This window comes from Elephantulus edwardii, unplaced genomic scaffold (assembly GCF_000299155.1).
Source record: "Elephantulus edwardii isolate Elephantulus edwardi_28Jun2011 unplaced genomic scaffold, EleEdw1.0 scaffold00100, whole genome shotgun sequence".
NCBI classification, from domain to species: Eukaryota; Metazoa; Chordata; class Mammalia; order Macroscelidea; family Macroscelididae; genus Elephantulus; species Elephantulus edwardii.
Window position 1 is genome coordinate 787791 of NW_006399850.1, and position 22677 is coordinate 810467.

General features: G+C 38.9%; 1 protein-coding gene across 2 annotated transcripts in view; it reads left to right on the plus strand.

The window, feature by feature from the left end:
- KIAA0391 (KIAA0391 ortholog) overlaps positions 1-19228 on the plus strand; it is a 210927-nt gene extending 191699 nt beyond the window's left edge. For both annotated transcript variants that reach the window (XM_006891548.1, XM_006891549.1), the window contains 3 exons: positions 8924-9072; positions 16140-16335; positions 19097-19228. In XM_006891548.1, coding sequence (XP_006891610.1) covers positions 8924-9072; positions 16140-16335; positions 19097-19228 — 477 coding nt within the window. The remainder of the gene's footprint in view (positions 1-8923; positions 9073-16139; positions 16336-19096) is intronic.
- The last annotated feature ends 3449 nt before the right edge of the window (positions 19229-22677 follow it).

The following is a 22677-nucleotide window of genomic DNA, read 5'->3' on the forward strand; positions in this document are numbered from 1 at the left end:
GCCTTGGAAACCTAGTGGAGGGTCTGCTAAGAGTCAGTTACAGCTCGACAGCAAAGAGTGATTTTAGGCAAATGCTTTCATTTGTGGACATTCTTCTGTCTTTCCTGTATCTTCTGTTTATGCCGTTCTTTTTCCATTCTCCCCTCTCCTCCACCCCCTTGCAGGCCTAGTGGATACCTCTCAGCCACAAGATGGTGCCCCAGAGTAGTTCAAGCTAAAGCTTTTCTGCTCTTCCTTGGGAATTTATTTATCTTAATATTAGCTGACTCAAAGGCCATTTCTTGAACTAGGCAGTAGCTCTGAAGAACCATTTGTATCTCCTTTTAAAACATGTCCTTTCAGCAAACGGTGGGGGGGGGGGGGGTGCGGGGAGAAGGGTGCAACAATGAATGAATGGAATTCCAAAATCTCTGTAGATGTTCATTGAAATGAAAAATAAACAAACTAAATTAAATTTTTTAAAAATGTCCTTTCAAACTGCATAGAAACTTAATCAATTTATTTTCTATAGTTCTAGTAACTTTTTGAGAATTCTTATGGCATTTTAAAAATACAGTTTCAGAACATGTATTTGTTACCTTCAGTATCCACCAATGTAGAGTTCATAAGTAGGTAAAAAGTTGTTAGATATTCCTTTCCTAAAGGTAGTTTTTATTCTTCTTAGGTACCACTGTGTCTGCTCTGGGTCTGTGTGTAAAAGAACAAAACCCTGCCCGATTATAGTTCCTGCGGCGCTTTAAGCCCCTTGTAGTCACAGTGTCAGTCCTTTTGTTTAGGGCCTTCATCTTTTTTGTTGATCCTCTGCTTCACCTAAATGTCTTTCTCCACTAAGCCTTTTTATTTCTGTTACCTTTAATACTTTATATGTAGAAACACCTGGGAAATCTTGTTGAATAAGCACTGAAGCTACCACTATTTCTAGCTTTGAAGAAAAGAACTGTATTTTACTAGATGTAAAGCTTTGGACTTGGAGCTCTCATGCTGCCTTTTTAATTTCTCTCTTTTTTTTAAATAATAGTATTTTTATTGTAATTGTGACTGTAACAAAAGTTTAAAAAGTTGGCTTTTCAGTCATTCATTGTTTCCTCCCTCCCCTCTTCCCTCCTTAGTCCTCTTCTCAGTGTACCTCTTATTCTAGACTGTCTTTATATATATACTAGCTAATCATATATTCATTTTAAACCATCCTTTCCTTCATCTGTTCCAGTACAGTGTTATCTATCCACTCTTCCTTTTCTCCTCTCAACCCCCATGTCAGTGGTGTTAAGCAGGATTTGCCCTTTTGTGACTGAGATATTTCACTGGGCATAATGTCCTCCAGGGTCGCCCATGTTGTGTATTAATTGTAGTATTAGTAATTAGAAATAAACCAACCAATGACTCCTTACCAAAATAATTAAGAATAGTTAAGGAAGAAAAGGGTGGCCAAAATATTTTAAAAAGGAACTACTAAATCTGACACATTAAATAATAGTTTCTAAAATTAAGTCCCTGTATTCCATATAGTCATTCTCATGTATTATGCTTTATAAAATTAATCACCACTGGACCTTGTCCATCATTGCCCTGTCTTTTCACCCAGATCCTTCTTATTTCCTTCTCTCCTCCCTCCAACTCACTAAACTGTGCAACCCTGTGGTTTCACCCCTACCCATTCTCAGCCCTCCCCCCCTTGAATTCACATATATGTTTTACTAGTTATCCTTATATTTTTCCAATAATGGTCTTATACAGTATTTATTCTAATGAGACTGTGTTAATTTGCTCAGCATAATACTCTCCAGCCTCTCCCAAGTTATGTAATATTTTTTAAAATCATTGCTCCTGAGTGCTGAGTATCCTATTGTGTGAGTGTACCACAATTTCTCATGATTGTATGAAACACAATGTGAAAGAAGAATAGTGTGAAAAATGTATATTAACTTTGCAAGCAAAGCAATACAAAACCCCCCGTAGCATTTGTCAACATCTATACACCGAATTATAGACCTGCTAAATACATAAAACAATTTTTAAGATAATTAAAAAATTAAATTGACGGCACCACAGTAGTTGGGGTGGGGAAATCCTTGTTAATAAGGGAGTTCTGGAAGCCTAGTTGGTGAAGAGTTATTCTGCCAACCCAAAGACAGTAAGTTTGAATCCAGGAGCTGCACCAAGGGAGAAAGATGGGCAGTCTTCGCCTATGCAATTACAACCTCAGAAAATCCATTGCAGAGTAAGAGATGAGTTGGTTCTGACTTGACAGCACATAACAATTGTTGTTGTTGTTGTTGTTGTTGTTATGTGCCATCGAGTTGCCTGCGACTCATAGCGACCCTATGTACAGCAGCCCTAAACTCCGCTCTGTGCTGTGCCTATCGCACTGACTCCAACACTCCCATCCCAATTATCCCAGTCACTGAATCAATCCACCTCATAGAGGGCCTTCCTCTCCTGCACCGTCCCTCCACCCTCCCAAGCATGATGTCCCTCTCTAAGGACCGGTCTCTCCTCACAACATGTCCAAAGTATGTTAGACGGAGCCTCAGAATCCCTGCCTCCAAGGAGCCACCCAGCTAACATAACAACTATGAAACAAAAATTCATTATTAAATTATCAGAGAATCTGCATGTGTATTGAACATAACAAGTACTTATATTTTATAAGTGGCCAAATATGTAAATGATATTTTATTGATTAAAGAATATAAAGTAATATATTAGAAATCTACAAAGAGAAATTATAAGTGAATGGAAATTAGAATAAAATCAATACCTATTTCCAACTGCTGCTGTTGTTAGCTGCTATTAAGTTAAGTATGACTAGGGATGATAAAAAAAGAATTGATGCCTTTGAGCTGTGCTGGAGAAGAGAATTGAATATACCATGGACTGCTAGGAGAACAAACAGGTTCCTCCTGGAGAGGGTGAAACCAGGCTGCTCCTTGGAGGCAAAGATTCTGAAGCTTCATCAGACATACTTTGGGCATGTTGCAAGGAGGAACCAGTCCTTGAAGAGGGATATCATGCTTGGAAGGGTGGAGGAACAGCGCAAGAGAGGAAGACTTTCGATGAGGTGGATTGATTCAGTGACTGAGGTAATGAGAGTAGGTATGTCAGAGACAATAAGGATGGTACAGGAGAGAGCAGGTTTCAGGGCTATTGTACGTAGGGTTGCTATTAGTCTTAAGTGACTTGATGGCACATAACAACAACATCATGACTCATAGTAACCCAATGAATAACAGTTCTTTCCTATGCCATCTTCACAATCTCTGACACTTTCAGGCCCATTTCTGCAGTCACTGTGTCAATCCTCTTGATTGAGGGTCTTCTCCTTCAGCGTCCCTCTAGACCTTTTCAAGCATAATGTTCTTCTCCAAGAAATAGCCTCTTCCTAGGCTCTTGCCCAAAGTATGCAGGACAAAGCATCCTCATCTTTCCCTTCAAGAAGATCTTCAGCTGTACCTTCTCCAAGACATATCTATCTGTCCTTTTGACAGTCCATGGATATTAAAAACTCTCCTCCAGCACCACAATTCAAAGGTATCAGTTACTCTTCTTTCATCCTTATTCCTTATCCAGCAAGTGACTGAAAAGACCGTGGCCTAAATCAGGTTGCACCTTAGTCCTCAAACTGATACCATTGCTCCTCAATAATTTGGTAAATCTCTGACTACAGACTTGTGTTTATGCAAAACCTATACCTAGAACAGGAGGCTATTGTGCAAAGAGAGCAAAGGAACGTTGTTGTTGTTGTTGTTATGTGCTGTCAAGTCACTTGTGACCCTTAGTGACCCAATGTACAACAGCCCTGAAACCTGCTCTATCTTGTGCCAACTTTACTGTCTCTGACACACCTACCCTCATTTCCCCAGGCACTGTATCAATCTTTCTCATCAGTGGTCTCCCTCTTTTTCTCTGTCCCTCCACCCTTCCAAACATGATGTCCCTCTCCAAGGAATGGTCCCTCCTTGCAACATGCCCAAAGTATGTCAGACGAAGCCTTAGAATTTTTGGCTCCAAGGAGCCGCCTGGCTTCGCCCTCTCTAGGATGAACCTGTTTGTTCTCCTAGCAGTCCATGGTATATAAAACACTCTTCTCCAGTTCCACAGCTCAAAGGCATCAATTCTCTTTCTGTCATCCCTAGTCATTGTCCAGTTCTCTGATGTGTAGCAAGCAATTGCAAAGACTGTGGCCTGGATCAGGCACACTTTAGTCTCCAGACTGATGTTGTTGCTCTTCAGTACTCTGGAGAGGTCCCTGATCACTAATTTTCCCAATGATTTCCTGGCTGCTGTTACCAAGAGTGTTGATTGTGGAACTATGCAAACTTAAGTTGTTAACAGTCTTAATCTCTTCACCATAATGCTGCCAGTCAGCCCACTGGTGAGAATCTTTGTCTTCTTGATATTGACCTTCAATCCATATTGAAGGCTGTAGTTCTTGACCTTCCATAGCAAGTGCTTCAGGTCCTCCTCAGTTTCAGCAATCAGGGTTGTGTCATCCGCATAACATAGGTTATTGGTGAATCTTCCTCCAGTCCTGATGCCACATTCCTACTCATACAGCCCAGCCTTCTGGATGATCTCTTCTACATATAGATTGAAAAGGTATGGAGACAGTACACATCTCCGGCATACACACTTTCTGATTTTGAACTATACAGTGTCTCCTTGTTCTGGATTCTGATGATTGCCTGCTGGTCCAAGTATAGGTTTTGCATAAGCACAGTCAAATATCTGGGATTCTCATTCTTCTCAGAGTCAACCACAGTTTGTTTTAAAATTAGGAAAGGTGTGCGCTGAGGTTGTATCCTTTGTCCATATCTGTTTAATCTGTTTACTGGCAAATTATTTTAGAAGCAATACTCTCTGAATAAAAACGTGGCATCAGGATTGGAAGAATATTCATCAATAAACTTTGTTTTGCATATTACTTATTTTCAACCAAGACGAAAGAAATTGTATTTCTTTACCAGTTTTCTACTTGTGATTTAAATTTTTTTTGTTATCCACTTGTGATTTAACTTTTTTTTTGTTATTATTTGAGTGAAAGGTTACAAAGAGAATTAGTTTTTCTGTTTCAATTTGTGATTATTTGTTCATAAGGTCCAGGTGCTGTTTTATTTCTAATACATTATAGTTGTTGTTGTGTAGCATAGAATTCGGGTCTGACCCATAGCTGACCCTCCAGCAGGCTTTCAGAAGCAGTTAAACACCGGGGGGGAGATTGCCCATCCTTCTCTTACAATATAAATTATAATTTTTTTCATTAGTTTTTGCTTTATTTAGTAATATCCATTTATATAACATAGTTTTTAATATGTTGTACTTGACAGTAAACTATGAGCTTTTCATTATGATTAACTTTAAATAAGCTCACAAAATACTGTTATTGTTATGTGCCATTGAGCTGGAATAAACTCAAAGCTGACCCTCCAGTGGTTTTTCAGAGGCTGTAAATCACTCAGGATTACCTGTCTTTCTGCCATGGAGCAGCTGGTGAAGCCCAACAGCGTGCCTTAAGTTTGATAAAAATCCAAGTCTAGACTTTTGAGAAGATCTTATAAGCACAGGAATAAAAGTTGGGCATTTACAAATCTCTGGAGGAGAAGATTTCAGTCAAAGGCAGCTGTCTCAACAGTGGAGCCATAGCATGAAGGGGAAAACCACTGCAAGAATCAGTTCTGCTTTATGGCAGGCTTCCATCAGATTTCCAGGCTGTAAATCTTAATTGCAGCAGACTGCCTCCTCTCTTCTGTGGAACACCTGGTGGTCTTGAATTGCTAACCTTTGAGTTTATATAGTCCAACATGTAGGCTACTATGTTCATCAGGGCTCCTGCTTGAAAATTCATGAGTAGTGTAACAAGTCACAAGCTAGAGCTGTTTATTCAAGTAAAATGAAAATGCCAATACCTAAATATACAAAAGTTGAACTGTGCTGGTTGAAATGAGATTGGGGATGATGTGTAGGAGCAAAATCCAAGTCACTTGAAACTTCATGTCTTTCTCCCAGTGAGGTCTAGAAGGTATATCTTAAAAACAACTTATCTTTGGTTCGAATCCACCAGATGCTCTGCCGGGAAAGGAGGGATAATCTCCTCCTGTACCAGTCAGATCTGATTTGACGGTACACGTACACACACAAATAATAAGATAAAATTTAAAAAAAAACAACAATTTATCTAGCTAATACTTATAAAATCCCCTTGTGTCCACTTTAGCCTTGTTGTTGTTAGATGCCGTCAAGTCACCTGCTACTCATAGCAACCCTATGTACAGCATCTCTGAAGCCTGTCCCGTCCTGAGCCAGTCACACTGACTCCCACACACCTATACTTAATACCTCAGCTACTGTATCTATCCATCTCATCTGGAATCTTCCTCTTTTGTACGCTCCACTCTTCCAAGCATGATGTCCTTCTCCAAAGTCCAGTCCCTCCTGATCATGTGCCCAAAGTATGTGAGACAGAACTTCAAAATACCAGTCTAAAGGAGAAACTTGATTTCACCCTTTCTAAGACAGACCTATTTGTTTTCTTGGTGGTCCATGATGCGTTCAAGACTCTTCTCCACCACCACAACTCAAAGGCATCAATTCTTCTTCTGTCATCCTTAGTCATTGTCCAGCTCTCTGATGCATAGCAAGTAATTGTGAAGGCCATGGCCTGGATCAGGCACACCTTAGTCTCTAGACTGCCATCATTGCTTCTCAGTACCCTGGAGAGGTCCTTGACAGCATAGTTTCCCAAAGCAATTAATCTTTTGATTTCCTGACTGCTGGTGCCTAAAATGTTAATTGTGGAACCAAGCAAAGTGCAATTGTGAACAGTTTAAATCTCTTCTCCATCCTTCATGGTGCTGTCAATTAGCCCAGTGGTGAGAATCTTTTCTTCTGGATGTTGACCTTCAATCCGTATTGAAGGCTGTAGTCCTTGACCTTCTGCAGGAAGTGCTTCAGGTCCTCAGTTTCAGCAATCAGGGTTGTGTCATCCGCATAACATAGGTTATTGGTGAATCTTCCTCCAGTCCTGATGCCACATTCCTCCTCATAAAGCCTTCCTTCCTGAATGATCTGTTCTGCATATAGATTGAAAAGATATGGAGACAAGTCGCATTCCTGACACACTCCTTTCCTGATTTTGAACTATGCAGTGTTTCATTGCTCTGTTCTGAGGACTGCTTCCTGGTCCAAGTATAGGTTTTGCATAAAAGCACAACCAGGTGTTCTGGTATTCCTCTTCTCCTCAAGGTTAACTACTATTTGTTGTGATCCACACAGTCAAATTCCTTTGTATAGTCAGTGAAACACAGATAAACATTCTTATGGCATTCTTTGCTTTCTGCCAACATCCATCTGATATTGGTATATTGTCTCTAGTGACACACCTCTTATAAACCCAGCTTGTATTTATGGTAGTTCTCTGTCAATGTACTTTCTGAATAATCTTCAGCAAGGTTTTGTTCAGGGGCAAGAACCTTTCCCCAGTACTGCCTCACACAAAAATCTTTCACTGAATCTGATGCATGAGTTTTGAACTTACATCGTTCTAAATGAGAGACCAGCAGCAGCACAAGGTGCAAGACATCACAGAAGTGACTGTGGCCTAAGCTATCGTATCAAGGGTGGCTGGGGGAGAGAGATGCTGGACAGGGTAGGTGGAAGTACAAGGGATGCTGATGTAGTAGGAAAAGTGAAGGGACAAGATGCACACACCAGGGTGGGGGTGGGGGGTGGGGTAGGGACACACACACACACACACACACACATACACACTGAAGATATTGGATATTTCTGTAAGAGGTTGTGTCTTTCATCTGCTCCTTTTGGTAAAATGTTTCTCTCACAGATATTGTTCTAAAACTAAACATTCAAATTAAGACAGACTAGGAAACAACAAATGCTGGCAAGGTTGTGGAGAAAGTGGAACCCTTATTCTCTGTTGGTGGGACTGTAAAATGCTGCAACCACTAGGAAGGCAGTATGGCGCTTTCTCAAAAAGTTGGAAATAGAAATACCACTTAACCCAGCAGTTTCACTTCTGGGAATATATCGTAAAGAAACCAGAACTGCCACCCAAGCAGATATGTGCACACCCATGTTTATTGCTGCTTTGTTCACACTAGCAAAGAGTTGGAAACAACCTAAGTGCCCATCACCAAACAAATGGATAGAGAAGCTGTGGTATATTCACACAATAGAATATTGTGCGGCACTGAAAAACGAAGAACTCATGAAATATACAAAATGGGTAACCATAGAGGACATTATACTGAGTCAAATATCTCAGTCACAAAAAGGCAAAGACTGTATTATGCCATTTTTTTATAATGCTACTTTTATAAAACAGGACTGGCAGGGGAATTAGGGGAAAACTAAAGAAAGAGGATATAAACAATGTACACAGCATTGAAACAGATGAGGGGATGAACTGTATAAAAGGAATATATGATTAGGTATAATTGGCATGACAAGAGTCCAGAATAAAGCTGCATAGTAGAGTGACTGGGGGGCCGACTGTGTAACAATGGAAGAATTTTTTTCCCAAAGAAAAAAGTGAACTGGGCAGGGAGTGGGGGTGGGAGGAAAATGTGTACCAATGAATGAATGGAAATCCAAGTTATCTATAAACTTTTATTAAAATCTCAATTTAAAGAAAGACTAGGAAGAAGGATTGGCCATACACTTCCGAAATATAATAGGCCTTTGAAAACCCTATATACAATTGAGCCTTATCAGTAGTTAAAGGTTAAACAATCATTTTAATAGGGAAATATTTTCTTCATGTTTACAAACAAGGAAAGTTATTTTAAGAGATTTTCCCCCCTGTACTCCTTTCCAGAAAATGCTTTACCATTGAGTTTAGCAGCTAAAAGAATTGTACAACTTAATTGAGATTCTCCCTCTGACTTTCTTTGACCTTGTATTGTTTTAGCTTTTGGATGTAGTCACTCAGCTAGCAAAGCAGAATCTTCGATTGCTGGTCCTGGGCCGGAAACATATGCTAAATTACCATTCCCGATGGAGAAAGGATGAGATGAAAAAGGTGCAAAACCAAGCAAATTGCTTCTTTGCTGATAATATGTAAGTATTGAAAGTAATAGGTAAATAACAGTAGGCTTCAACCATCTACTAGTTTAAACACACACACACACACACATATATATATTCTTATATAAAAGAAAATATATATGAATGTGTGTGTGTGTGTGTATATATATATATATTTTCAACCTTGACTCAGAAAAAATACATCAACATTTTATAAGAATGTAGCTTCTACAGAGAGATAATAGAAGAAGAAACAACAAGAGTATAAAAGCAGGGGTGAGATTAGTAAACAGAATGCATGCCATAGGTCCAAAATCATCCATTCACCAAACAACAAATACAAGCAGCTTCTGTCTTCTGGAGAAATGGCAATGAGCAAGACAGAAGTCCTTACCCTTTTAGGACCTACAGTAAAAATCTGTCATCAGTTTGTTTCCAATTTATAGGGACCCTGTGTACAACAGAATAAAACACTGCCCGGTCTTGTACCATCCTGACAGTCCTTGTTTTGTTTGAGACCTTTGATGTAGTGAGGATCTGAATGTAATTCACTAGCCCTCTCTACTTTATCTAACCTGATGTCTTCCATGGCCTGGTCCCTCTTGATACCATGCCTAAAGTATGTGAGATGAAATCTCAGCATCCTCACTTCTGTGTGGTGCTCCTCTCAAGACAAACCTTCATTTTTCTGATAGTCCAAACAGTGTTTATTCTTCATCTACACTATGACCAGTGCTATGAAACTAATAAACCAGCTTGAGTAAATAGAAGAAGAGGGATTTTTCTAAGGGTGTAGGTCCAAAGGGAATAGATAGGGAGGTCAGGAAAGGTATTTCTGATGGGAAAGAGAACATACCAGTTAGAAGAAATTGTTAAGTGCCATCGAGTTGACTATCACTCATAGCAACCTTAGGAACAACAAATCTGCACTTTGCCCTACCCTGTACATCCTCATAATCTCTAGTGTGCCCATTTTTACAGTCACTATGTCAGTTTTCCTTGTTGAAAGTCTTTCTTCCTCTGACCCTCCACCTTTCCCACCAGTGTTTAGAAAGTTCTGAGGTAAGAATAAAGTTAGTGTGATTGTGGAATGGGAAGAAGGGAAGTATGGATAGATGATAGCAGCAAGAAAGCAAGCAGTGTAATAGTAGGTTCTGGGGTGAGAGAAAAAACAGGAACCACATTATATCGCACTTCATGGGCTATTTAAACAAGCAAGAGGCTTGAGATTTATTCTACATATAGAGAGAACATTTTTTTTTAAAAAGCATTTTTGAGCTACATGTTTTACTCTTAGCTTTCTAACAATATGTTCTTGTTGAAATATAAAATATAGAAAATATAAAAATTATCAGTAACAAAATTTAATGTCCAAATCACTAAAAACTGCCCAGATCATTAGCAGCACATCAACTTTTAATGTGCAATTTCAGACTATTTATATTACAGAAATTTGTCTCTGATTAACATGAATAATGAGCATATGTACCTCAAATCTCAAATCTAGATTTCATTAAGTTGAATATGATAATATCAAGATTTGACAGCATTCTCAAAACCGTTGACTTTTGTCCAAGCAACAAGAAGCAAACCCCTCATCCAGATCCCAAACTAGAGGGTGTTATTTTTTCTTCCTTCACAACAGGTATAAGTCTTCATTTTATTTATTCAGGGGATGGAGGAGTACTTCTATGTCTTCAATAGGAGAAGACAATAGTAATGCTTTTCTTTATTTTTTTTAATAGTAATGCTTTTCATTAAATCATTTCAAGCAACATGGATTGCCACTGGGAGAGCAGGCTTGGAAATTAGTCTACCCAGGCACATATCATGTCTCTGCCACTTCCTAGCTGGGAAAGTGTCTCTTTCATACAAAAATCCCCATGGGACTTTTATTAATATTAAATAAGATAATACATGTAAGTATATATTTCCATCAAGTTATTTGACACGTAGGAACCCTACAGAGAACTTCCCTATCTGGTTTCCAAGGCTGTAATCTTTATGGAAGCAAGGTGTCACAATTTTATCCTGTAGAACAGTTGGTAGGTTCGAACTACTTACCTTTATGTAAATAACACAGGTCAAATTTTTGGCATAGCTCTGCATGCTAAACGTGTGTTAGTTAACATTATCATATTACAGGACAATATCAAATACAGAAACAGTATAGAACAATACTTATTACACATACTATATTCTTGAAGATTATTAAAAACTGCTGGAACAGTACATTGACAGAGCTGTCAAAAATTCAAGCTGGATTTAGAAGAGGCTGTGGAATGAGAGATCATTGCTGCTATCAAATGAATCTCCAATAAAAGCAAAAAAATACCAGGAAGACATTTACTTTTAGTTTTCTTATATGTAGAAGCATTTGACTTTGTTTGTTGTTATGTGCTGTCAAGTCACAATTCATAGCGACTTTAAGTACAACAGCTTTGACGCCTGCCCTGTCCTGAGCCAGTCTCACTGACTCTGACATACCTACCACCATTGCCCTCATTACTGTATCAATCCATCTAATCTGGAGTCTTCCTCTTCTGCACTGTCCCTCCATCCTTCCAAGCATTATGTCCTTCTCCAAGGACCTGTCCCTCCTGACTACATGCCCAAAGTATGTGAGATGGAGCTTCAAAATCCTAGCCTCTAAGGAGAACCTTGGTTTTACCCTTCCCAAGACTGACCTGTTTGTTTTCTTGGTGGTCCATGGTATGTTCAAGACACTTCTCCAGCACCACAACTCAAAGGCATCAGTTATTTTCCTGTCATCCTTAGGCATTGTCCACTTCTCTGATAAATAGCAAGTAATTGTGAAGACTATAGCCTTGATCAGGCACACCTTATAGACTGACATTGTTGCTTCTCAGTACTCTGGAAAAGTCCTTGACAGCAGATTTACCTAATGTAATTCGTCTTTTGATCTCCTGACTGTTTGGTGCCAAGAGTGTTGATTGTGAAGCCAAGCAAACTGTAACCGTTAACAACCTCAATCTCTTCTCTATCCATCATGCTGATGCCAATTGGCCCAGTGGTGAGAATCTTTGTCTTGATGTTGAGTTTCAATCCATATTGAAGACTACAGTCCTTAACCTTCTGCAGCAAGCACTTCAGGTCCTCCTCAGTTTCAGCAAGCAAGGTTGTGCCATCTGCGTAAAGTAGGTTGTTGATGAGTTTTCCTCCAATCCCGATACTACATTCTGCCTTATAAAGCCCAGCCTCCCTAATGATCTGTTCTGCATATAGATTGAAAAAGTATGGAGACATGACACATCCCTGACTCACTCCCTTCCTGATTTTGAACCATGTATTATTTCCTTGCTCTGTTCTGAGAATTGCTTCCTGGTCTAAGTATGTTGTTGTTGTTGTTGTTATGTGCCATTGAGTCACCTGCAACCCATAGCGACCATGTGTACAACAGCCCTAAATCCTGCTCTATCCCACACCAATCTTATTGTCTCTGACACACCTACCCCCATTACCCCAGTAACTGAATCAATCCATCTTATCAAGAGTCTTCCTCTCTTGTACTGTCCCTCCAACTTCCCAAGCATGATGTCCTTCTCCAAGGACTGGTCCCTCCTTGCAACATGTCTCAAGTAAGTCAGACAAAGCTTCAAAATCCTTGCCTCCAAGGAGTAGTCTGATTTCACTCTCTAGGGAGAACCTTTTTTTTTCCCTGACAGTCCATGGTATATTCAGTACTCTTGTCCAGCACCACAGCTCAAAGGCATCAATTCTCTTTCTGTCATCCCTAAGTCCCTGTCCAGCGTTCTGTTGCATAGCATGTAATTGAAAAGACTGTGGCCTGAATCAGGCGCACCTTAGTCTCCAGACTGACGTCATTGCTCTTCAGTATTCTAAAGTGGTCCCTAACAATAGCTTTTCCTAATAAAATTAATCTTTTAATTTCCTGGCTGCTGGTACCAAGAGTGTTGATTGTGGAGCCAAGCAAACTAAAGCTGTTAACAATCTCAATCTCTTCACCATCTCTCATGATGCAATCAGTCAGCCCAGTGGTGAGGATCTTTGTTTTCTTGATGTTGAGCTTCAATCCATATTAAAGGCTACAGTCCTTGACCTTCTGCAGCAAGAGCATCAGGTCCTCCTCAGTTTCAGCACACAGTGTTGTGTCATCTACAATGCAGATTCTTGATGAGCCCAAGTCTAGGTTTCACATAAGCATAATCAAGTGTTCTGGGATTCCCGTTCTCCTCAAGGTTAACCACAATTTGTTGTGATCCACACAGTTTGACTGTGTAGAACATTATAAAACACTGATAACATTTAGAAGAATGGAAATTCCAAAACATTTGAATTGTACTCAAGTGGAACAGTCCATGGACAAAGAAACAGTCATTTAAACAGAACAAGGGGATACTTTATAGTGTAAAATCAGGAAAGGTTTGCATCAGGATTATACTTTTTACCTGTTTAATATGTATGCTGAGCAAATAATCTGAGAAGTTTGATTAAACGAAGAAGATCTTGGCATCAGGATTGGAGGGAAACTTGCTTGCTTGCTTGCTTGCTGAAGGCGAAGAAGACTTGAAATGCTTGCTGCAGAAGATCAAATATTATAGTATTTTCAAACAAACACTTGAAGAAATGTTCAAAATCCCTAGCTGTCAGAGGTATGCAAATAAAAACAACTATGAGATATCATTTTACCCCAACAGTAGTAGCAACATTCAACAGAGTGCAGACAGTGCTGGTGAGGTTGTAGAGAGATAGGAACCCTTATTCACTGCTGGTGGAAGTATAAAATGGTACAATCACTATGGAAAGTGGTTTTGCATTTCCTAAAAAAGTTAGAAATACCATTTGACCCAGCAATGCTACTACTGGAAATATAACCTAAAGAAACTAGAGCCACCACTCAAACAGATGTATGCACACCCACGTTTATTGCTGCGTTATTCACAATAACAAAGAGATGGGAGCAACCAAAGTGGCCATCAACAAATGAATGAATAGAAAAACTATATTCATACAATGGAATACTATGCAGCACTGGCGACCCTGCAGGGCATTATGCTGAGTGAAATATCTCTGTCACAAAAGGACAAATACTATATAGTACCACTCTTATAAAGTAAGTTTGACATGAGGGTTTGGGAGGAGAATAGGATCAGAGTGGACAGATAATGAGCATTGCACTGAAACAGATGAAGGGAAGAACTGTTTAAAAGGAATATATGATCAGGCATTATCTCTGTGGCAATAGCTCAGAATAAAAGGTGCATTGCAGAGAGGACTAGGGAGAAGGAGAGAAGGGAGGTAATTGTGCACAATGAATGAATGTTGTTTTTTTTTTTTAAATGAACTGGGAGAGGGGGTAAAAATATGCAACAATGAATGAATGAAAAAAAAAACCCCACCCTATAACCTTTAATATGAATCCCGTCTCAACATCAAGAAAACAAAAATCCTCACTGCTGAACCTGTAAGCAGCTTCATGATAGATGGGGAAAAGATTGAAGTTGTCAGCAATTTCATTTTACTTGAATCCGCAGTCAACCTAGAGTAGCAGTCAAGATATCAATGGGCAAATCTGCTGTCAAGAATCTCTTTAACAGGGGAGCTCTGGTGGCCTAGTGGCAAGGAACTGCAACTACAATCCCAGAGGTGCACGGTTCAGATCCACCAGATTCTCTGCCAGGGAAGGAGGGACAATCTCCTCCTGTACCAGTCAGATCTGATTTGACGGTACACTCACACAAAAATAATAAAATAAAAAAAAGAATCTCTTTAACATATGGTAGAGCATAAATGTCATTTTAAAGACTAAAGTTTGCCTGGCCCAAGCCATACTATTTTCTGTTGCTTTGAAGACTGAAGAAAAATGGAGAGCTCTAAGTTGTGGACTTGGTGAAAAGTATTGAATACACTGTGGGTGGCCAAAAGAATAAACAATCTGTGTTGGAAGAAGTGTGGCCCGGCTTCTCCTTAGAGGTAAGGAGGATTCCTTTTCCTTAGAAAAGGAAATCCTGCTTGGAAAAATAAGCATCAGCAAGAAAGAGGAAGACTCTCAACAAAATGGAATAACCCAGTAACTACAACAGTGGGTTTACCCTCAGCAAAAACTGTCATCATGGTGCATGATCCAGCAGGGTTATGTTCCACTGTACACTGGGTAAGAGTCAGAGATGGCTTGATGGCACTTAACAGCAAAACCTTATCATCATCATTATTTTAATGCAAAAAAAAAACTGTTTTAATCAAGAGTCCTGTTGGAAACTGGCCTTACAGTTTCGTTTGGATTCTATTTTTGTTGTACCAGCTATTTGTAAGGGTTGAATCAGTGATCATTTAAGGCCTTTAGTGGCCTAGTGGCAGGAAGCTACACTGCAATCCCAAAGGCACATGGTTCAAGTCCATCAGGTGCTCTGTGGGAGAAAGTCTCCTCCTGTGCAGTTAACTACTTCTGAAAACCTACCAGAGGGACAGCAAAGAATCAGTTTTGACTCAATGGTACACAACAACAACGTTTGGATATTTATATTTATAACAATATCTGTTTGTTTAAAAAAGTATCATCATGCCTTGTGGTGGTGGTGGTGTTGATGCTATCGAGTTGAGCATGACTCATAGTGACCCTATGAACAAAAGGCCTGAAGCTTTTCTCTATCATCATTTATCAATGTTCATAGAGTTTCCAGAGACATGTTGTTTAGGAAGTAGATGCCACTCCTGCTTCCAACATGCCTTAGTAGTGTTTTATTTTAGGTGAGGGAAAGAGAAAAACAGTGTCCTCCTGCAGAAGATGTGGCAAACACACAATTGCCCCTAGGAACACAGAAAACTAGCTGTTGAATATGAAGTTTGTTAGATACCTTCATTACAGTGCACAAATCCAGTTGAATTGTGTGAGCATTATTCATTAGCATTCCATCCCCTTAAATTTCCATCTGTTTTCTAGATGGTATTGCCTGCCCTAAAATCTTCCAAGTAAATAATAAATGTTCCTACAGTCAAGTCTGTCAAGCTTTTAGAGCACCACAAAAGAAAACAGAAGACTAAAAGACCTGGAGAAGAAAACTGCTTTCTGCCTCCTCAGGGCTTTGCTTGATTGTGTGTTTTCTCATTGCCTGGCTTAGCTCAGAGGATGATCCCTTCCTTCTGTACGCCACACTGCACTCAGGGAACCACTGCAAGTTTATTACAAAAGACCTGATGCGGGACCACAAAGCTTGTCTGCCTGATGCCAAGACTCAACGCCTCTTCTTTAAGTGGCAGCAAGGACATCAGCTGGCAATTACTAGTAGGTTTCCTGCATCAAAACTGACTTTTCAGGTATGTTATCTGTTCTCTGAATATTGTCAACAGAGTAAAGTAATAATAAGAAAGTGACATAGTAACAAAATGTTGCAGCTAGCTGATTTTTCTGAATGTTTTCTTTTTCCTAAGTTCACTTCTAGGCAGTTCCTAGAAGCAGTGTCTCTGCCACAGCAAAATTTTCATAGATCTTTACACTAAATTAATTGACATACTGAAAATACCTAGGATGTTATTGGTGATCTCAGTTATGACTTCTCATTTATGGGGGGAGGGGTTTCTCCTCAGTTTTTTTTCAATAGCTCATGATTGCTTGTCCTTTATGATTAATCTTTATACTTCTACTTCTGCTAAATAACCCCTTTTCCATGTTTAAAACACTTCTCTTGCATGTGTCTTAGTTGAGTTCTCCTTTGCTTCTAATTTTCTGTTGTATGCCATTGAGTTGATCTTGACTCATAACAACCCTGTATGACAGACTGTCCATAGAGTTTCTGGGGCTGTAACTTTTTACAGAAGCAGATTATCACTTCTTTTCTCCAGAGGTGTTTCTGGTGGGTTTGAACTGCTAACCATTTGTTTAGGAGCCAAGTACTTAATCATTGAGCCACCAGGGCTCATTTACTCTTGACTTTTTGTTATTCTATGCTGTTGAGTAAATCCTCTCTCATAACAATCCCATGTTACAGAGTAGAACTCCCTATACAGTTTCCTCAGCTAGAATCTTTATAGGAGCAGACCACTATATCTTTTTTTCCCATAGATCACCTAGTGGATTTGAACCGTCAGCCTTTTAGTTATCAGGCAGACCACCAGAATTCCCTAATTCTAGTTTAAAGTCGTTCTCGTCATGTTGATTCTGACTCATATTCTACTATAAACCAATCCCACCACTGAGTTAATTCTAATCCATAGCAGCACTGATGGACAGAGTAGAACTGTCTCATAACATTTCCAAGACTAGAAATCTTTACAGAAACAAACTGCCACATGCTTCTCTTGTGGAGCAGCCAGTGAGTTTGACTTATGAACCTTTGGTTAATAGTCACCACAAAGATGCCTCTTCGGTAAAGAAGAAAATCCAAAGGCAAGTTACTATAGAAAAATACACTGGTCCATGTCAAAATATGGTTCAGAGGTCAAAAAATATACAACAGGTTTACAGGAAATAAGGTATCAGGTGATACCGCAGGAGTATACTCAGTAAGGTAAAGACAGAGAAGACTATGGGGAAAAAGGACAACTGATTGAGTGTTTTGAACAATAAGGAAAACAAAAATTTTGAGAGAAAGATATGTAATGGAAAAGAAATCTCTAGATTAAAAGAAATTGAAGAAATGTTTCATTCACCATATAATTATTTCAATTCTGGTTCAAACAAAGACTAAAATGTATAAAAACATATATATATACACACACACACACATATCAGGGAGATATAAAGAGTAAAAATTTTATGCTGCTAAGGAATTATTCTGAGGAGTTATTTTGGAAGCAAGAATGGCATCCAATTCCTAAACATGCCTCTGGAAACTCTATGAACTTTGATAAATGACAATAGTTATAGAAAGGCTTCAAGCCTTTTTTGCTCATAGGGTCACTATGAGTTGTGCTCAGCTTGATGGCAATCAACAACAACAACAAGGAATTATTCTTTTTAAATAAAATAATGTTATCATTAAAAAGGTAAAAATCAAACATTTAAAAATAATGAGTCCCAGGGGAGCTCAGCCTAGTGGCAAGGAGCTACAACTATAATCCCAGAGGCGCACGGTTCGAATCCACCAGATGCTCTGCTGGAGAAGGAGGGACAATCTCCTCCTGTACCAGTCAGATCTGATTTGATGGTACACTCACACAAAAATAATAAAATTAAATTAAAAAAAAGAGTCCTTATCTTTCAGAGATCTACCCTAAAATACTTTTAAAAGAAATGACATAAACATTTACGACTTGCTTCAAAATCATTTTGGATGTGAAAGGGACCAAAGAATTAGGTAGTAAATAAGATTAACCAGGAGTTGATAGTGGTTGAATCAGGATGATGGACACATGAGAGTTTATTATACTATTTCTCTACTTTCGTATATCTGAAATGTTTATATATATATATTTTAATCACACATAAACCCAGTAGAGCCAACAAAACAAATTCTTTATCCTGTAAATATAATGTTCCTCTCAAGAGTATTTAACATTAAACATTGAATCCCAAAAAATAACTAAATAATAAGGTTCATCTTTGCAAGATTAGCCACTATTTAAAAATCCACTGTGGAGAGGTTTTTTTAAAATAAAAAATTTTTTAATTAATTTATATTGGTTTGCTTACAGAGTTCATATACATTGTTTTTCACACTACTCTTCATTCATTGTGTTTCATACAATTGTTCCCATTCATTATATTTTCATTGTGGGGTTTTTTTTGTTTTTTCTCCCCTCCTCCTCCTTCTGCCTCCACTTCTTCCACTCCCCCCTTACCCTTTCACCTTCCCCTTTTGAACAGATGGGTGGGAGATGTAAAGGAATAGAGAAGATACAGTGGAGTTTTAATAAGACAGGATGATAAAAGACATTGATTAATAGTAATTAAGTATATAAAACACAATGTATATGAATTATTATAAGGAAACCAATTTTTTAGAAAAAATCCATTGTGAAGTAAGTGATGAAAAATGCCGTTGAAGGAAACTGAGAAGTTGTGGGAAGAGAAAGGGAAATGTCCAGGTAACCCAGTAATATTATTATCATTGTCTGGTGTTCTTTTTTAATTCAACAGCATGTTTTCTGCTATGACACAGTGGTACAAACAACTGGAGACTCATGGCATATCCCGTATGATGAAGACCTGGTGGAAAGATATTCCTATGAACTGCCTAACAAATGGCTTTGCCTTCAGCGGAAGACATAAAGACTCTTACCCTCTCTGCTAAGTTTATGTCTGAATGATCTCTTTAATGACCACAGAGCTTTTAAATTGATATTTGTTTGAGGTATTACCTATGTCCTGAAGATAAAAGTATTCTGTTTGATCCAATTCATTTGTATGTCAACAAATTGATTTCTTAATTAAATGAGATATAAGATCTTTTCATAACCGGTTGCATGTTTCTCCCATCTGTGTTATTTCTGTGCTTAAACCTGCTCATTTTTCTATTTTAAAAGATAACATCACAGAATTTAAAAAAAGATAACATAATTGTTGTTGTTGTTATGTACCGTTGAGTCGTTTGTGACTCATAGCGACCCTATGCACAACAGCCCTAAACCCTACTCTATCCTGCGCCAATCGCACTGCTTCTGACACACCCATCCCTATTACCCCAGTCACCGAATCAATCCATCTCATAGAGGGTCTTCCCCTCCTGCGCTGCCCCTCCACCCTCCCAAGCATGATGCCCCTCTCCAAGGACCCGTCCCTCCTGGCAACATGTCGAAAGTATGTCAGATGAAGCCCCAGAATCCTTGCCTCCAAGGAGTAGCTTGGTTTAATCCTCTCCAAGATGAATCTGTTTGTTTTCCTGGCAGTCCATGGTACATTCAGTACTCTTCTCCAGCACCACAGCTCAAAGGCATCAACTCTCCTTCTGTCCTCCCTAGTTATTGTCCAACTCTCTGATGCATAACAAGCGATTGCAAAAGACCATGGCCTGTATCAGGCACACCTTAGTCTCCAGAGAGACACCGTTGCTCCTGAGTACTTTAGAGAGGTCCCTAAGCGCAGGCTTTCCCATCGTGATACGCCTTTTTATTTCCTGACTGTTGGTGCCAAGAGTGTTGACTGTGGAGCCGAGCAAACTGAAGCTGTGAACAATCTCAATCTCTTCGCCATCCATCCTGACGCTGCCAATTGGTCCAGTGGAGAGAATCTTTGTCTTCTTGACATTGAGCCTCAGGCCATACTGAAGGCTGCAGTCCTTGACCCTCTGCAGCAAGTGCATGAGGTCCTCCTCAGTTTCAGCAAGCAGGGTTGTGTCATCTGCATAACGCAGATTGTTAATAGATCTTCCACCAATCCTGATGCCACAGTTCTCCTCATAGAGCCCAGCCTCTTGGATAATCTGCTCTGCATACATATTGAAAAGGTATGGAGACAGGATGCATCCATGGCGTACACCCTTCCCAATTTTGAACCATGCAGTGTTACCCTGCTCTGTTCTGACTACTGCCTCTTGGTCCAAGTATAGGTTTTGCATTAGCACAATTAAATGTTCTGGGATTCCCATTCTTCTCAGAGTCAGCCAAGTTTGTTATGATCCACACAGTCAAATGCCTTTGCATAATCAGTGAAACACTTAAACCTGCTCATTTTTCTATTAGAAAAGATAACATCATATAGCCTCGTTAACCCATAATAAATAAAACCTATTTCTAAGTGGTATCACAGGCTAGAGGGGCATCGTTTGAGTGGGAAGAAGATACAATTAAATCCGTAAGAATATATAAGTAATAAATAGAGATGTATTTTGTACAGATAGACACATAGAAAGCTATTTCACACAATTACAACAATCATATATGATGGTGAAATTTTGGATAATACCAATATTTTTCTTGAATTGTCTATATTACGTGGAAGAAAATTTTTATAACACCTAGTTGAGGAGGAGAATATGATAGGAAGCAGCCAGTTATAGTATGACTGGGGGAAAACCTTCTCATTATATATTTCTTCCTTGTTTACTAGTTTCACCACTGCTGAGTGACAGAAGTGTCTGCTACATTTAAAACATTGATAATGAGATTAATAAAGCTCTAAAAAAATAAAATCTGCTTATTTTCTAAATTTCAGGATCTCTATACTTAGAAAACTGTTTCCAGCAAGCTAAAATTTTCTTTTAAAAAAAGAGTATCTGATTTTAATAGAAAGTAAAAAGCATTTGTTAAGCTTGGCTAAAAGCTTTAGTGCAGCTTCCTTACAAGAAGCACACAAATGTGGGGCAGGATACAAGAGGAATTGTAAAACTTTAGAGCAGGAATGAACCTTGAAGAGCATAAAGTTCATCACTCTCGTTTAGACGATAACAAGGTTCATAAACAACAGCTAATTAGTGGAATCCATTACTCCCTCCATTTGATTTCCAGTCAAATATTCTTTTTCCTGTTACATATGTGCCTTCAACTAGGATTATTCATTGAACACTCAGATTGATAGAACAACTCTCTCACTAGCATTTGAAAAATTTGTTGTCCTCCACTTACAGGAGAGAAAGTGAGAGGAAGGATACTGTCAAAAGCCTTTTGAAGTGTTCAGTGTTCCAGAATGGCTCACCGATATGGAAAACTGTGGTAGGGAAATTACAGTATTCTTGTAATCTCTTTAATATCATTCAGAAACAAAATCCAGGTTGTGCTTTAAGGAAATGTTGGAGCTGCCGAGAGGCAGTGACACATGCAGGGATCTTTGAACCAATTCCTTTGGGTTTCTCATTTATATTCGGATCACCTAAGTGGGACAAAAGCTACCAAACAGGATCCAAGAACCAACAGGGAGGAAAATTCTTTTTAAAATGTGCTATAGTGTGTTGTTTTGTATTTTTTAAATTTATTATTAATTTCAATGAAAATTTACAGAGACTCTGGGTTTTCATTCATTCATTGTTGCACTTTTTCCCCTTCCAACCCTCCCCCCTAATACACTACCCTCTTGGAAAAGTAAAAGAAAAAGTCTTTCATTGTTTTACAATCTCTCCCCCCAGGTCCACTGCACTATGCAGCCTTCGCTCTGGACTCCTGTCATGACAAAAATACCTAATCACATACCCCTTTTAAACAGTTTTCTCCCTCATCTGTTTCAATACAGTATACATTATTGAACCCATCTATGTCAGTCTCCCCCCAACCCCCAGGTCAGTCCTGCTTTACAACAGTGGCACCATGAGTATTTGTCCTTTTTGCCTGAGATACTTCACTCAGCATATGTCCTCCAGGGTCACCCATTTTGAATAATATTGCATGAGTCCCTTGTTTTTCAGTGCAGCATAGTATTCCATTGTGTGAACATACCACAGCTCTATCCATTTGTTTGTTGTTTTTAAAGTCAATCAAATATATAAGATGATGTATATAAGAGGAAGTATATTAGATGGTTTTAAAAAGCATCAACTCTACCTCTTTAAAATATTTCTAAAATGCTTTATACTTTTGTCATTCTCCTGGAATTTCTATGTTTTCCTTCTGCTGTCTCAGACCCTGTACAAGAGAAAATCTCAAGAGAGGAACCTGAGCTTATTCTCTTAGGCACCAACTCACCTGAGGTGCCTTGTTTTTTCTGGTTTTTCCTTTGTGTCTTCAAGTGTGCACTTAAAATATCATCTCTGCATCGTTAGTCTTAGGACAGGCAGAAAGTCATCAGAAAAA